A 16,012-nucleotide genomic window follows, 5' to 3' on the forward strand; every position below is an offset into this window, starting at 1 on the left:
ATTTATTCTAAAACTAGAAAAAATAGCATATACTCAGAAACGCCCAGCTAGAGGCAGCAACATATTCTTTGGTCATCATCACTTTAAATAAACTGTGTACTCATAATGCACCATTTGATGTCCACCACAGTCAATGTAACCATTCAGACAGATATGTAAGTTCATACAAACAGACTTTATTGTTTGTGAATAAGTCACAAGGCACAAAACCTTCTGCTTGATTGTTTTATTAAACCACTAATCCTATTGAACCTGAGGTGGAATGAAAGAATTCTTGTTCATGACAAACGCAATAAGGCAAAGGCTACTTAAGCGATTTCTAGAGGAAAAAAAAAATACATTTCCATGCATCGCTGGGAAAAGATTTAAGGACTGACGTTGGTTACGATTTTAGTGAGGCATGCACACTATGGCTTTAAAATGTGCACATGCAGGTTTTGATTCTGACCAAAGCCTACATGTGCCATAACTATGCCATGTAACACACCCATTATCTGTACAACAAGGGATACATACCATTTTGTGGAAATGCTGTGGACTCTAGTCTGGGGGGGATGACCCTCATAACAAATTTACTATGGAAAATCTATTAGGTCAGATTGTGTTACTTACCTAGATGACACTTACTGAATGTGGATCTGTAGTTCTCAAGGAGGTTATATCATCTCCTTTTTCACAAAACTGTTTTTCATTGATTGCAGGAGGTTACTATAAAGGTCTGGCTCGGTACTCTCAGGGTTCCAGTCCTGAGTTCTAGAACTAAACCTTCTTTTATGTAAATATGACTGAAAGTGAACCTCAATACAGAACCCACAGTCGCATTCTGTAATAACAAGGAGCATTTTGCATTTCCCAATGTGCCACTTGATCAGCTCTCGCTTTTTATTACAAAGTAAATGCCTTTTTGTGGCATCCAATTCATCGTGTTGGGGGAATCACTGAGAGAAGAAATGGGACTGAAATTCCCATTGTAATGCAATTATTATCTAATAACGTTTTCACTTAGAGTAATGTAAAAATCTAATTTCTGTGGCTGGCGGAGTAGGCAATTTATTTGAGTGTAGAGATAGAGAGGAAAAGCAGAATCGCTCTCTGAAGCCTTGTCAGCATATATGACTAAGCTTGAGCATTAGAAATGAACAAGGCATGAAAAGACCGTTTCCATCAACATAGCAATAGCCTCCCTTTTATCTAAATTGGGTCTGGAGACACATTTCATGTGTATAAATCAGAAAAGTCTATTTGTTTAAAATAAATAATGTAAGATTGTCTATTTTGATAGACGCAAGCATGCCCCTCATAGTAATATAGTAGATTTGCTTTGAAAAATAGACCATCAGATCCAATTTCCATCATGTTGGACTGTACAAGCAAACCAATTTATTTTCTTCCTGGTTCAGTAACATTGGACACTCTCAGCTTTTTGGTCTCTAGGTGTAACAATGTTGTGTAGTCGTACTTCTTATTGTACAGCATGGTGGGAAAATTGAATTTATTTTCAGCTATTGTTTAGTACATAGGCTTTCCACATTAAAGGGATTCTGTCAAGGCAAAATATGTTTTTTACTAAATGCATCAGTTAATGGTGCTCCACCAGCAAAATTCTGCATGGAAATCCATTTTTCAAAAGAGCAACCACATTTTTGTGATATTTAAATTTAAAGTTTGTTGCTTTCTGAAAGCACAGGATCAGGCACAATGCCCTAAGATGGCTGCCTACAAAACAATATTACAATTAAAAAAAGATAAATTTCTTTGGTTTAATAATAAAATTTCAAATGGTAGAATTAATTATTTCTATCTACACCATAGAAATCATGATCAAATCCCTTTAAATGAAAGTCCCATATTGGTCTGTGCTGGTTGTTGATGACTTAGATAGCAATGCAGTAAAGATAGCACTAGTATATTTTGACCATCCAGGTGGACATGCCCAGGGCACCTTGGCATAAAAGTGCCCAAGTGGGATTCTTCTGTGCCCTATTTGGCCAATCTACTTAGAGGTGTGCCGACTTGATTAATATATTCACTTGAAAATGTATATTATTGCATATTTATTTTGTTCAGCTAGAGAAGTTTTGAATTGGTATGCAGGTTTGGGATCAGTTATCTAGAAACCCATTATCCAGAAAGCTCCAAATTACTGGAAGGTCACCTCCCATAGACTCCATTTTAATCAAATAATTCACATTTTTAAAAATGTTTCTTTTGCTCTTTAATAATTAAACAGTACCTTGTACTTCATCCTAAGTTAATTAATAAGAATTAATTAACTTAAGAAGAATAGTTAATTTGTATTGGTGGCAAAACAGTCCTGGTGGGTTTATTTAATGTTTAAATGATTTTTTGTAGACTTAAGGTATGTTAGACTTAAAATATGGAAATATCTCTTGTCCGGAAAACCCCAGGTCCTAATCATTGTGCATCGTAGGTCGCATACCAGTATATTGTTAATTTATATAAAATTGCCAGGGGCCTGCCTGCCCATTTTTATATAAAGCAAAATAACCTTGAACTAGATCTGTCATTAGGCAAAAGGGTTTTAGGAAAGCAGGTGAAAATCTTCCTCCAAGACCAACACAATGTAGCCGCCAATCAACCGACAGTATTTACTGGACTGCTGAATGATAGCACATAGTTGATTGGATGCTGCTGGTTGCCATAGGTCAAAAATGAACTTTTAACAACCATGAAAACAGATCTAAAGTCTCTTGAAAGTTGATACTCCACCTAGTCTACATGGTTATAGTTTACTATATCTTTTATTGTGCCAATAGCTTGTTTTGTTTTTGACCCTCTTTAAAGAGTATGCCAGAAGCAAGAAATCCTTTTTCCTCGAATGATAGAGTTTGTAAAATGCATTGATTTTACTTGTGTTTCTGCTGCATAAAGCAGAGATTTCATTTCCTTAAGGAAGCTATAGGCAAGATATAACAAGTTTCCATTTTATTGCTGTCAAAAAGCAACACTAAGATGTGTGCTTTTCTTTTATTGTATATTTGAGCTCACATACCTTAAACAATAACTCCAGATTTTATTTGCTACATTTTTCGTCTTGTTCTTTTAGGAGGTTAATTTTAAACTAATTTATCCACATCAGAGTAAATGACTTTTGCTCAGAAAGCCGTAAGTATAGATCAGCAGAACATTCTGCAAAGGATTGTGTTGCATCAGTCTAAATAATGCCAAGGGCTTTGCTAGTTCAGTAGGTTTCTCTCTGGTTGCTTACATTACATTAAATGTCCTTCATTTAAAATATTCTTTAGGCATCTAGTTTCTTCTGGTTGAAATAAAGACATAAATGACAGATCTGATTTAACGAGGAAGAGCTAGAATGAAGTGGCTTAGTAAATGGCACTTAGTCATTGTAAGGGTAACATGCTTGGTCTTTTACAGTATACAGTGTGGGGTATGTCATTATCACCGTATGGTTTATTGGTTCATCTCTTACTGAACTATAATTCACAGATTTCCACCAACTGCTAATTATTACAGTCGTTGTCAATAATTACAGTATTTGGTTAATTAAAGTGACAGTGAACAGTTATTGGGCGTCCAGTTGACAAGAAAAATGATTATATATTCTTTTTCCCTTTCTGTTGTCTGTGTAGTACAGCAGCTTAATTGCTGCATTGACTAACCCTGTGCTAAAGAACTAGATAAAGTGAGGTCATAGCAGAAAAGCTTGCACTTTTGGGTTCTACTGTACTTATAAGGTTCATCTTCAAAACATATAGTAGACTTTAAACTTTAAAGTATCTCCAATGAGCTTCATGAATATGTACATAATAGTCTAAGAAAAACATCTCCCTTTTTCCCATCTTTATGATAAATATTGGGGAGCAAAGTGATAATCCAAGATGCAGAAATAGATCCATACATTGCAGAACTATCTTTTTGTTCTTTTGTAAGCATCAATTGGTATTTTCCTCCTGGGAATGGGGGGAACAGCTGCAACAGAAAGGAATCTTAATGTCTTCTGTTCCTGGGAAGGATACTGAGCCCCCCCCCCTGAAATCTCCCTGAATAACTAAGAATGTAAATCTTGATTAGTGTAACTTTTCCTTGGAAGCCTTGTAATGGGAAAATGATTCTATTTGCTACACATTTCAGATGATATTCTCTCAGACTATAGACCTCATATGAGGTGCTCTAAACCAGTGCTGTCAAACTTATTACATGAAGTGTGCCAATTATTTCTCATACATTGTGTTCGAGGGCTAGATTATGATTATGATGATGTTATACATTAAAGTATGTGAAACCCTAGAATAAGCTGAGAGCCATACAAATCCTTAGGATTGCCACACCAGACCCGTGGGCCTCCAATTGGACAACCCTGCTCTAAACAAATCAACTGTAGAGAGAAACCATTATGGGGCTCAGGGCGCTAGGCCTAATTTACTTTGTCAACAAATAGCACCAGATTAATTAATTGGCTCTGTTCCCATTGATTCTGATGGCAATATTAAGGCATAAAAAATGGGATAACATTTCTAGAGTATGACATACTGGTGCCCTGCACGACAGTATACCCTAGGCTGGTCAAAAGTATTTGCTGATTGGTTGCTGGGTAGCATAGCAGTGGGGTAAATACTACATGAGGCCAACATTGTTTCCTTTTAAGAATCTATTTAATGTGTCTGTGTCACTCCTTTTATCTCCATTTTACAGCACGTGTTTGTGACATTAAGGAATAGTTCCCCTTGCTTATATTCACTTTGTGACCCCCTTAAGAATATCACGAGATGTGTTATCAGTGCATGGAAATAACTCTATACGGCCTTTATGCACCTGTTCCTTTGAGCTCACACAGGTTTGCCTCTTCCCTAATGAATATTAAATATTTATAAAGTATAGGAGGGAATCTATTCTGCCTTCTCCACACTAGGCTTAATTTGTGTTTATAAATATATTCAGTTGTCGGTGGCACGTAGACAAAGGCCCCAACGGCTTCTATTCACTGTGACATTTTATACAGTACACAGCAGGAGGTATATTTACTTTATCCGGTGTTTGCAGTCTGACATTAAACGCTGACAAATGGCATTTCCAAGCTTTGCACTGTTTTTTTTTTATTTGTTATCTTAGCAACATTAGAAAGTAATGACTAGCCAGAAGGCGGGTAGTCAGCCAATGCCAAAGATTTCTTCCAAAGAAGAGGGTAAGAGTCCTCTTATGACCTGTAGTTGTTATCTGCTTAACAACGATGAGACCTGAGGGTGCATGACACATCTAGAAAGCTAAGGAAAACCAAAGCTATAATACAGTTGTTCAACTGTTGGTCATAGTATATGTATCTTACAGCAAGAATACTAGTACATATTAGTAATTACAGATCTCATAGTAACAGGATCCAAAAAGCACATAAATGTTCACCTGAATTCTTATACTAATTGATTGTCTAACTGGGCCCTCATCATTCTTAGTTCTCCACCCACAGTTGTCCTAGTCCAGAGTTGAGAAATCGACAGAGAAGGCATAACTGATGCATTCTATACATTATATTATCATATGTGGTAGAACTAACTACTTAAGAGAGTTTGGGTATAATTGGGGAGAATCAATGCATGTTTTTATGTTTTCACAATGTTCTAATTCAGTTTAAAAGAAGAAAAAAAATGTATATGAAGACCAACATATTACAGGTATAAGATGCGTTTTCCAAAAAGCTCTCAAATAATTCTAATTTTTAAAGATGCTTTCCTTTTTCTCTGTAAAAATAAAACAGGAGTTTGTACCTGATCCTAAGCTATAATTAATCCTCATTGGAGGCAGAACAATCCTATTGGATTTATTTAATGTATAAATTATTTTTTTTTTCAACTTAAGGTATGGAGATCCAAACTATGGAAAGGTCCCTTATTGGGAAAGCCCCAGGTCCTGAGCATTCTGGATAATAGTTCCCATACCCGTATAGGGTTGTGAATTGTAAGATCACTTTAGGTATAGGTATTAATTAAATATTTTGATTTTTACTTCTTCATTTCTTCATTAGCTATTGGTGTTGTTCATTGTTTACAGGTTAAGCCAAATACTTATCTAATGATATGGCCCAGAGTGTGATTAGAGATTAAAGTATACATGTAACATCATTTGCCATCTGACAACAGGCCTCTGATTGGGATGTGTGAAAAGATAAAAGCCAGGCCAGTTCACAGTTATATAAAGCCTTACACAGTTATATAAGCCAACAAGAGAAAGAAGGCTGTTTGTTACTCATGTACTTTGCAATAGGCCTGCCCATTTGTAGCCCCTGGGAATTGAATATGCCCGACAAAGCCCATGGTACTTTTGGAATCCCCATACTGCCTAGTGACCCAGTAGACTCACAAATATGATATAATAATTTTGATATAATATAATACAATAAACATGGTATGCCAATCACCAACTGCATGGAAAAAGATTGATGGCACTGATATACTGTAAATATATTTTTTTGAATAATGCTTTTTATCACATTGTCTTTGCTGATTAAAGTGACTAAGAATGTGCTTTTGGCTCAATTCCAGGATTAGTATTATAATTCTTTGCCAGTTGTTGTTGCCACATTTGTAAAGGCACTAAATTTCCATTACAATGTCAATGGGAAGGCCATAAAACTGACCAATTGGTTTTTAGTGCAGTTTACACCCATATTTGTTGACTGCAAGCTAAATCCGTCTGGGAGTTTACTTCTCGGGAAGCTTGCTCAATAAATGGGCCTGGATCAACTTCTTGCAGTTGCATGCTGATTTCAGCTTGAATTTCCAATTACTGTTGTTTTTGCCTCTCCCCAGAGCAGAGTCCAGCAAAAGTCAACTAGCAAAAAGATGAGGGTGCCAAGTAAAGCAACACAACCCTGTTCAGGTTACTACTGTGACAAAGGCCAGTAGCTACATATTGTACCTTGCTCTCGAATTCAAGGAACTGTAAAGTGCTCTGATTATGAATTAGGGCAAGAATTTCTCTTCTTTTTAAACACACAAATGTATTGATTGGGCAATGAACCTAACTTAACATAGACATTCCTGGAATCTATCAGGTTCCGTCCTTGGAATTAGGGTTGTGATCAATATCTCAGGGTCATGTAGGCCTATATCTTTCTTAATGCCCTTTACTGAATTTCAGCTCATTCTTACAAAGTATTACCCCAAACTGAAATTCATATAGTTAATGATTTTCATTTTTAAAGGGGGTCTTTTTACATATGTGATTCAAGATTTTCCTAGATAAATTTATATTCACCATTCAAGTAACTGTGTGCTTCTGTTTGTTACCATGTTATTAGTGCAACAGGTACTACATTTCCTGACTCATTTACTGCAGCATAAATATTTTCTATATCCACCAGTGAATGTTATAGAAAACATTTGTTCTCTATGTTGTCACACTCATTTTCTGTTTCCCAGTTCATTGCAGGTCTAAAAGTCCACCTTAAAAGTCCTGTTGCCACTCATTTGTTTTAACTGAGCACTTTACCTGTAAAATTGTAACAGTAGTGGCTGAACCAAGCTATCGAATAATGCAAATGACTTGTACAGGTTTGGGATCCCTTAAGCAGAAACCCCTTATCCAGAAAGCTCTGAATTACGGAAAACCTGTCTCCCATAGACTTCATTTTAATCAAATAATTCAGAATTTTAAAACTGATTCCCTTTTTCGCAGTAATAATAAAACAGTACCTTGTACTTGATCCCAACTAAGATATAAATAATCCTTATTGGATGCAAAACAATCCTATTGGATTTAATTAATGTTTATTGATTTTTTTTTTTAGTAGACTTTAAGGTATGGAGATCTAAATTATGGAAAGACCCATTATCCGGAATACCCTTGGTCCCGAGCATTCTGGATAACAGGTCCTATACCTGTATTACCTGGTCTTAGGTACCACTGGTCCTATAGAATTGTTTTGTGTTTTCTACATTCAGTACAGTAAAGGTATCTGAATTAGCAGTGCTCAAACTGTCTTTCGCTACAACCAGTAAACCTTTAGCTGTTATTAAATAGCATTATTAAGCAGTCAGTAGTTGAGGGATGCTGGAACTTGAAGTTCACAGCAGTGTGTGGGCTATAGGCTGGACAATCCAGATTTAAACATTAGTGTTACAAGGTATAGAGGGGCAGGGGTGTCCTGCATATGTCCCTTATACTTTCCGTGATCAAAGGTCCGCATTACAAATCACCATAATGCCGTTCTCATTCCTCATCCTTCTAATGAGAGTGCAGGCTGGGTAATGTGGGCATCCTGTAAGCTTTAAATCCAAACAGATGGTTTGTGGGCTGCTGCATTAGTGAGGCTTTGAGCAGGACATTCAGCAAAGCTCTACATCATGCCACTATGGATGTGATGATTTTACATTTTATTTTAAATCCAGCAGGCATTTCATTTAGTGCTGTTCAAAACAGCCTCTTTGCTGATGCACGGCAGCCATTTTTTATTTTACTAATTAAACTGACGGCTATTCTAACATGCAGAAAACTAGGTCCCATTTCTCAGCAAATAAGTAAACAAAGAGAAAGAAAATAAGGGATGATTGTTTTTCCCTCCATTACAAAAAGTTAATGAAGGAAAAGTAATAGTTTTATTTCAATAACAAATAAACATTGCATATACAATATATTTTTAAGTAACAAAGTAGATGGCAACAAATATTGCCTCTTTGGGGGATGATGGCCCAGGCCTTACTTTTCTGCATCAGACATAAAGATAGACTAGGATAAGTAACTTACTAATGCTAGTAAAAAGCTCTTTCCTTTAGCTGTGTCTGTTTCCTCCTATTAACTTCTCTCTCTGTCATTTCGGCGTTCTAAGTGAAAATGTACCCAGTCGCATTCCTTGTGTACAATAGGACCCTTAAACTTGCACTCAGCCAGCTGTTAATGGGTTCTTGCTTTTGCAGGGAGTCCCAGAGAAAAGATTGCTCTTTGTTTTATCCGACCCATCCTGCCGTCCTTGGCGAGCAGACAAAATGCTATTGATGTAACGTTTCATTCCCTCTACTATACAGGTAGAAACAGACAGACGGTTCCTCAGTAGAAGACATCTGTTGTGCTGCAATAAAAGCCTTGATTTAGAGCAAAGTGACAGATGAAGGAGTAATACTGAGAGCAAGTGTGTTACATTCTGGTTATATGTTATTTTTTATTATTCTAAAAACTTATTTTACAAGCAAATGAGCAGTGCAAAGGAAAATTGCCCTGGTGTGCTAAAAACCTGCCCATGCAAAATGCATTTAGTATGTTTAGTAGGCTTTTGGCTTTATCTTCAAGTTGGCTTCTTCTTTCCAACTTGGTCTATGCCATGGCAGGTTCCCATTGACCCATGCCCCAGCCATTGGCCTCAGCACAGCATTTAATCCTTCCAAAGTATCTTTCTTGTAAATGTGATTGATGATCAGTGAGAGACAGATTTAAGGTTATGAACAATAACTGTGGGTCACAGCCCTTGACCTGGTTTCCAAAACCAGCAAAGACCTGGGGCCTGCTGGTGGCATCAGTGGGGTGTAATGAAAAAGAGAGTTTCTGTTTAAGCTTGAATAGAAAAACTGGCAATCAGTTTTGAGTAAAGATTTTTTCTAAAGAAATAAAACCAGGCAATCTGCATTTGAATACGGGGCCTAGCAACTACATCTAACAGAAAGCCCTCCCAGGCAAAGGGAGTTGTTGTCCAACAGCCATAGGTGGATCATCAGTCATTATTTAAAGTATCACCTTCCGTTTAATTATTATACTGTAAGTACTATGCTGATCAGGTTCATTTTAAGTTGACATTTATCGTGATATATGGATGAATATTTCAGAATTCTGTAATGTGTAGTTGAAGCAGGAGTATCATTTTAATATAATATTCCTTCAGGCCACTGGCAGATAAATTAGGTGCAGGGAGTTTCCTTGACCGCCATAACCTCACGTTCCTGGACTGGGGAGTGAATGGGTCACTGATTTGGATAGATTCCCTGCAATGGGACAATACATTTGAAATGCTTAATAAAAGCCACACAGTCTATACATGTCCTCCTTGGTGCAGCGGTACCTGTTTAAAATAGCAGCAGGGTGCCACCTTGCTTACTATATGTATACATGACTGAATAAACACAGGGCAGATCTCTCCTGCACATTTAAGATTGTGTTGTGCCGGTCAATCTGTTTTACTACTCGAAAAAAGTGGTGTCTTGATTTTCAGACAAAAATATATTAGGTTTTCATGATCACACAAGGAATTGCTTGGCTGAGTTTATACAGCCTCTCGCCGATTAACTGTCCTTCAATATTTATTATAAAGATAACCTAATGAGGAATGGTTTAGTAATTTGAAGTCCATATAAATAGACATTATTGATTTTTTTTCTAGTTTGACCATGAAATGTGTTTTATATTATATTTTTCCTTTTCCCTTGATAGAGGTCAGTTTTAAGAAGTCAAGCAGTGAACAATACATTGTGTATGCAAAGCTTTTAAAACCAAAAATATACCAAATTTTAAGTCTTAACATGAGGAGACACAAAAGCTGACAATCTTTATTCTGCATGTTCACTACTATCTGTATTCAGCTTCTTGCTTGCAATTAATGTAAATGAAAATTACTGTGTTTTTGGTTTTGGGCCTACAGTCTGATAACTACTGTTTCCCACTGTTGTTGATGCCCAAATCCAAATGAGAGCTAAGATGTTTGTCTACTGTAGCTCTGACCCTAGAATACCACTGTAAGTGGCATATGGTAACTGGAGATTGGGAACACTGTGACTCATATTTATAAGAAAATATGAATTATTGATTGAGCCTGGATCTGACTGGTATGGCGTGGCATCACATAGTGGTTGTACAACTCCTTTCAGAAACTGGTACAAAGTTCAGCTGAATTTCATTTAAGGAAATAATAATGAATTGGCATTTGTCAAAGAAACAGTCAGGGTTTCATGTACATTGCATTATATTTATTTAATCCACAGTATAATGTGTTTTGGATACATACCCAGGCTGAGCATGTATCCAGGCTGAGAACAATGATTATAATAGATACAATAGTCATACAAGGAATGGTTTATTTATTTTTCTCCAATATTTTGTACATAAAAAGCAGATACCCATCAGTCCCAATTTGTCATAGCTTAAATTCTACTTGTGGTTGGTAGTAAGTTACCCAATAGCCCACAACTTCCTACTAATGACAATAGCTCCTAATAGCTCATAGCCCACAATAATGGAATAAAAACTTACCTGTTTGGATTTGCTAACTATGGGGGATATAGGTTTCTTGTGTACAAATTGGGCCAATTATAATAATGGCATTTGTACAACCCTTTTAAACAATTCACTTTACAATTTTAGGTATGTCTTTAAATTGTAATTCTATGTTCTGTGAAGTGTTACGTATATACATATAATAAGATTTACTGGTAAAGCCTTCGCACACCATTATGCCTACAGTACTTCTAATCAAAAGTACAGGTTGTGTTGTCTCTGGAATAGAACACCACTCCATGTTTCCCTGTGACGTTCTACTGTGTTATCTAAACCCCTCTTACTAGAATATTTTTTCACCATTTTTTCTTCTTGTGTGAAAGGTTAGTCACGGTTTGAACAAAAGCAGCAAAGATATATTTAGAGTCCTATTTAAGGGTTATAATTGAGTTGAGTGGGAGATTCTTACAAAGCCTATTGTAGAGAAAATTCAGAGCTACTAGGGCTGCAGTATTCAGAAAAATGTCTTCCTATATCCATATTAAGACTCTGGACTCTTGATAAGAGCATTCTGAGCTTGCACATTTATGTCTACAGCCTTTTCCTTTTCTGATTTATCGCACACAAACGAAAGTATTCTTTTAATACTGAATGTTAAATGGAGGCTAAAAGCTATTGGGAACTCAGAAGGGTAATGGATAAGTTGTCAGTTACAAAAAGGCCATAATTGCCTTTGGTTTGTTTTGTTTACGCCAACAGATTCTAAAATCCGCTCACGTCAGTGGAGCCCCTAAAACAATTACTTCAATTGTTAGTGATTAGGTACTTTTTTTATATTAACAGATTATAATGCGTAATGAAAGTCACAGCTGCTTAGAAATCTTTTGGCTTAGTTTGCAGTGACCAAGCTGTTTTGTTAAGAAGAAACTAGAGCTAAACTACACTTTCCTATCTGTATATATAAAATATATAATATGTACAGGGTGTAAGAAGTAGTGCAAACACATCTATACACAATACATTAGTTATCTGGACTGTGTTCCATGAAGAATGCCTGTACAGTTCCTTACTGATTTTAGCACTCAAGCCCTGCTCTCTCCTATTATTGACTTTTTAAAATAGACAATTTGAATTTAACCACAGATATACTGCTTTTTTAATTTCATTTTAGTACAGGTACTTTTGATATTTTTATTCTCCTGTTCTTGTGAGCAGCTAGTGATTCTCTCTCTTCATCCACAAAATGAAGTAGAATTTGGCGTGTTCCCATTTGCAGAGGCTTCGTAATAAATGTAGCCAACCCAACTGAAATAATCTTTAAAGGTACTGGTATTCTCTCCTGCAATGCTGACCCAAGGATCCTTCCTTGGTTCCTATTTACACATCCTCTCCAGCTTTATGCTGTGCCAGCCATCAGTGAGAGTAAAGAGGAAAGAGTCACTCTAGGTACCAGCTGCTTTGTGTAATTAGAGTGATATATTTAGCTATGTTCCCAGAGCATGCAGTTAAGTCCTACGCACTCCAACCATCTCCTCCGCACATCACATGATCCACAAAACACTGCTTGAACAACATTTTCCTCTTGTTAGTAGTAGAAGAAAGCTTAACCCCTTTGATGTGAAGACGGCACTGGCTTCCTCTGGCAGTAAGGGCTAATTGGAGACAGGCACCAGGGACTTGAGAAAACCATGCGTCAATATTACATTTATTGTAGCATACGCACCCTAGTCTTAGCTCTACAATGATGATAAACATAATATATGCCTCTGTCTTTTTATTATGTTTGGGCTATCCGCCTGGAGGCCAGAGGGCTGAAAGTAGACCTCAAGGGTTTTTTATTTACCTGTCTTAATAGAATTATTAGTCTTTGATACTTAAACTCAACCCGCTACTACCAAGTTTGCTGGTAATGTTTGTCAGTAAATTAAGTTCTTGCATTATAGTGTACTAAGGAAGATTGGTTCAGTAAATGCATGCACTCCATACAGCTTATTTGCCCATGTATGGGGCCTTCCCGATCAACATTTGGCTGAAAATGGGGCAGGTGCTGATCGGGCAAGTTTGATTTTCCTGTCGAATCAGGGACCACATCAGCTCATTGATGCACTCCTCGCTCCAACAACACCTATGCCCAACATTGTAGCTTGATATTGTATTAGCCGATATCACCCACCTAAGGTGGGCATATCGGTAGAAGATCCGCTCGTTTGGTGGGGCCACCAAATGAGGCGATCTCAACATGTATAGCCACCTTAAGTGTAGGGGCCATACCCAGCTAGAGGGTTGGCTCTGGCTCCCAGACAAGCAAAGGGCTTAAAATAAGGTCCTAGCCAATCTGTTTTCTTCAGGGCTGCTGCTCCTTTAAGTGCATGAGAAATGGTAATATGTACAAGTATATTCCCATGTGAAGCATATCTTTAATCAAAGTAATGAAAACCTGTCATAATGGGTGCTGAATTTGTTCATCTTTATTGAACTGATTTATTATTGTGTCTTTTGAGTCCCGTGTTGTGCAGTCTAATGTGCACGGGAAAACCTAATTTATATTGATTTTCAAGCTCTTTTTTTTTTCTTTTTCTTTACGGTTCACCCAAACTTAAATTAGTTTTCCTATCTTAGAACAAACTTATGGAAACATGATACATTTTATTCTGTGTAGATGGGGAAACAGAATGAAGGTCTTATTGCAGATGCAGAGCAGAAGGGCTTTGCATTAGAAACAAAATGGCAGCAAGCCAGGCCAAAAATGGTTCTGCTTATGAAATGAGCTAGAGAGATCCATATGTTCTGAACCTTTGCAAAATGCTAATAACCAGTGTAGAAATGATGGCAGACTATGCAGATGTGTTATATTAAAAGGCTTTTAAGATGGCTCATATTGCTGCAGGTGACCTACTTATTTTAATGCTGACCATTGTCTTTAAAAAAGTTGATTACATTTACACAGTCCCTTAACTGCACCTATTTTTATAACCCACTAAGCAACAGCTTCAGAGTGTGGGTGTGCTCAGTTTAGCCTATATTATCAGTATTAATATTCATATTAAAAGAATATTGTTTAGATTTGTCTACAATGGTAATACATAGACCAAAAGGGAGAGCTAGTCCCCTGTATTCCGACATAATGTGACTCTTAAAACTAAATCATGTTTTCAGTCGAAATGACCTTACTTTCATTTGTCGTCATTATATGCTTTTGATTTCTCTTTCAGGAACCTGGTGTGGAACCTCTTTCATTGGACTTCCCTGAGATCGATCTGTCCCAGTTGGATGCAAGTGATTTTGACTCTAACACTTGCTTTAATGAGCTGCAGTGGTATAATGATCAGTCAGAAAATGAATCTAGCCAGTACAGCACTGACGACTCAGAGTTATTACAGGTAATTGAATAGAGCTTGAGTGGATTGCACACTCAGAGGGTTGACCATAGTAAAGCATGAACTCGTGTTGCATCTGTAAAGATTGTAAAGGTAACTCCAAATGCACCGGACGGCAAGATATTTTCTTAAAACTTAGTCTTTATTCATCCATTTAAAAACATGCCACGCCTAACGCGTTTCGTGCACAGATGCACTTAATCATAGGCATCTGTATCTGCATTACGTGTTCTGGCTTTTCCATTACAATATTCTCTCTCTACCTAACATTAGCTTTAACTGTTCCTTTTAGCCATCAAGGTGTATTTTGATGAGTATTTCAGAGTGTTCTACAGAAGTAAGGTGCATGAAGGGACATATAAGTCGGGTAAATTCCGGTTATACCCAGTGGAAATATAATCTTGGAAAAACAGATTTGGATTAACACTGCCTTGAGGGATTTATAAAAGCAAAATCTTTCCTTTTCATGGATGGAACAATCAATCAATTCTATTTCAATGTTCTTACATCACAGCCAACTTTAAGACCATCTTTCCAATAGGACACTGGGAGACTTAAACTCGGAAGATAAAAGTGATTAACATGAAACATAAATTCCCTTCCTGTTTCATTGCCACTATGAGTGAACTATCTGGTGCTATTATATGGCTGTCTTGTGCATGCAGAGTATCCTTCCCATATGAATAATAGCACAAAGTAGGCATTGTCTGCAATATAAATGGTAAAATCCGGTACATAACTGCATTATGGGTATTTAGGCTTACCAGAAATGCCTGGAGTTTTAATGTAACAGCTTTAGGACCATAGGTCTGACATCTGTATGTTAATTCATTAGGGTTCATTGTTAAGGTAAGCAATGAACACCAATGAATGTAGGGATGTCGGACCTATGAGTGGTCGCAATAAGTCAGACTGGTAAAATCTGGTACATAACTGTATTATGGGTAATGACCATTAAGAACATCAGTGAAGTATTCAAATGATTTCATAGAAGCATAGAAAACAATCTATTGGTAAAGTAAATGAATGAGTAACAATGCTAATCAAATACTGTTTTATTATCTTTTAGATCATAGACAGTGAAAATGAGGCCTTATTGGCGGCACTCACACAGACACTGGATGATATTCATGATGATGATATCAGCCTCTCTGCCTTCGTATCTGCGGGAGATGAGAACGTCGGCCCATTACCTGTCCTCTCACCAAAACCCAGCCTAGCTGAACTTCCATTGAGCCCCGAAAGTGAAGATGAGCTGTCTATAGTAAGAATCACTTCCTACTGTTTAAGGTGGAAATGGATGAGGCCCTGAATAGCCGCCTGCATGGGTATGATAGGCAACAAAGGTCTGAATTTTTTCATTTAAGGCTTTAAAACATATACAAAACTCATCCATATGTTGTATGTGTAATTTGAATGTTTCCATAAATTTATGTAGGGTGACAAAATCTACGAATATATACTTT

The 16,012-nt window shown here is 36.9% G+C and overlaps 1 protein-coding gene across 1 annotated transcript in view; it reads left to right on the forward strand.

The window, feature by feature from the left end:
- The window catches only part of ppargc1b (peroxisome proliferator-activated receptor gamma, coactivator 1 beta), a 62,742-nt gene that overhangs the window by 28,136 nt on the left and 18,594 nt on the right, over positions 1-16,012 (forward strand). Inside the window, exons 2-3 of the mRNA XM_002936698.5 lie at positions 14,382-14,549; positions 15,616-15,810. Coding sequence (XP_002936744.3) covers positions 14,382-14,549; positions 15,616-15,810 — 363 coding nt within the window. The remainder of the gene's footprint in view (positions 1-14,381; positions 14,550-15,615; positions 15,811-16,012) is intronic.

Source organism: Xenopus tropicalis, chromosome 3 (assembly GCF_000004195.4).
Source record: "Xenopus tropicalis strain Nigerian chromosome 3, UCB_Xtro_10.0, whole genome shotgun sequence".
Taxonomy (NCBI): domain Eukaryota; kingdom Metazoa; phylum Chordata; class Amphibia; order Anura; family Pipidae; genus Xenopus; species Xenopus tropicalis.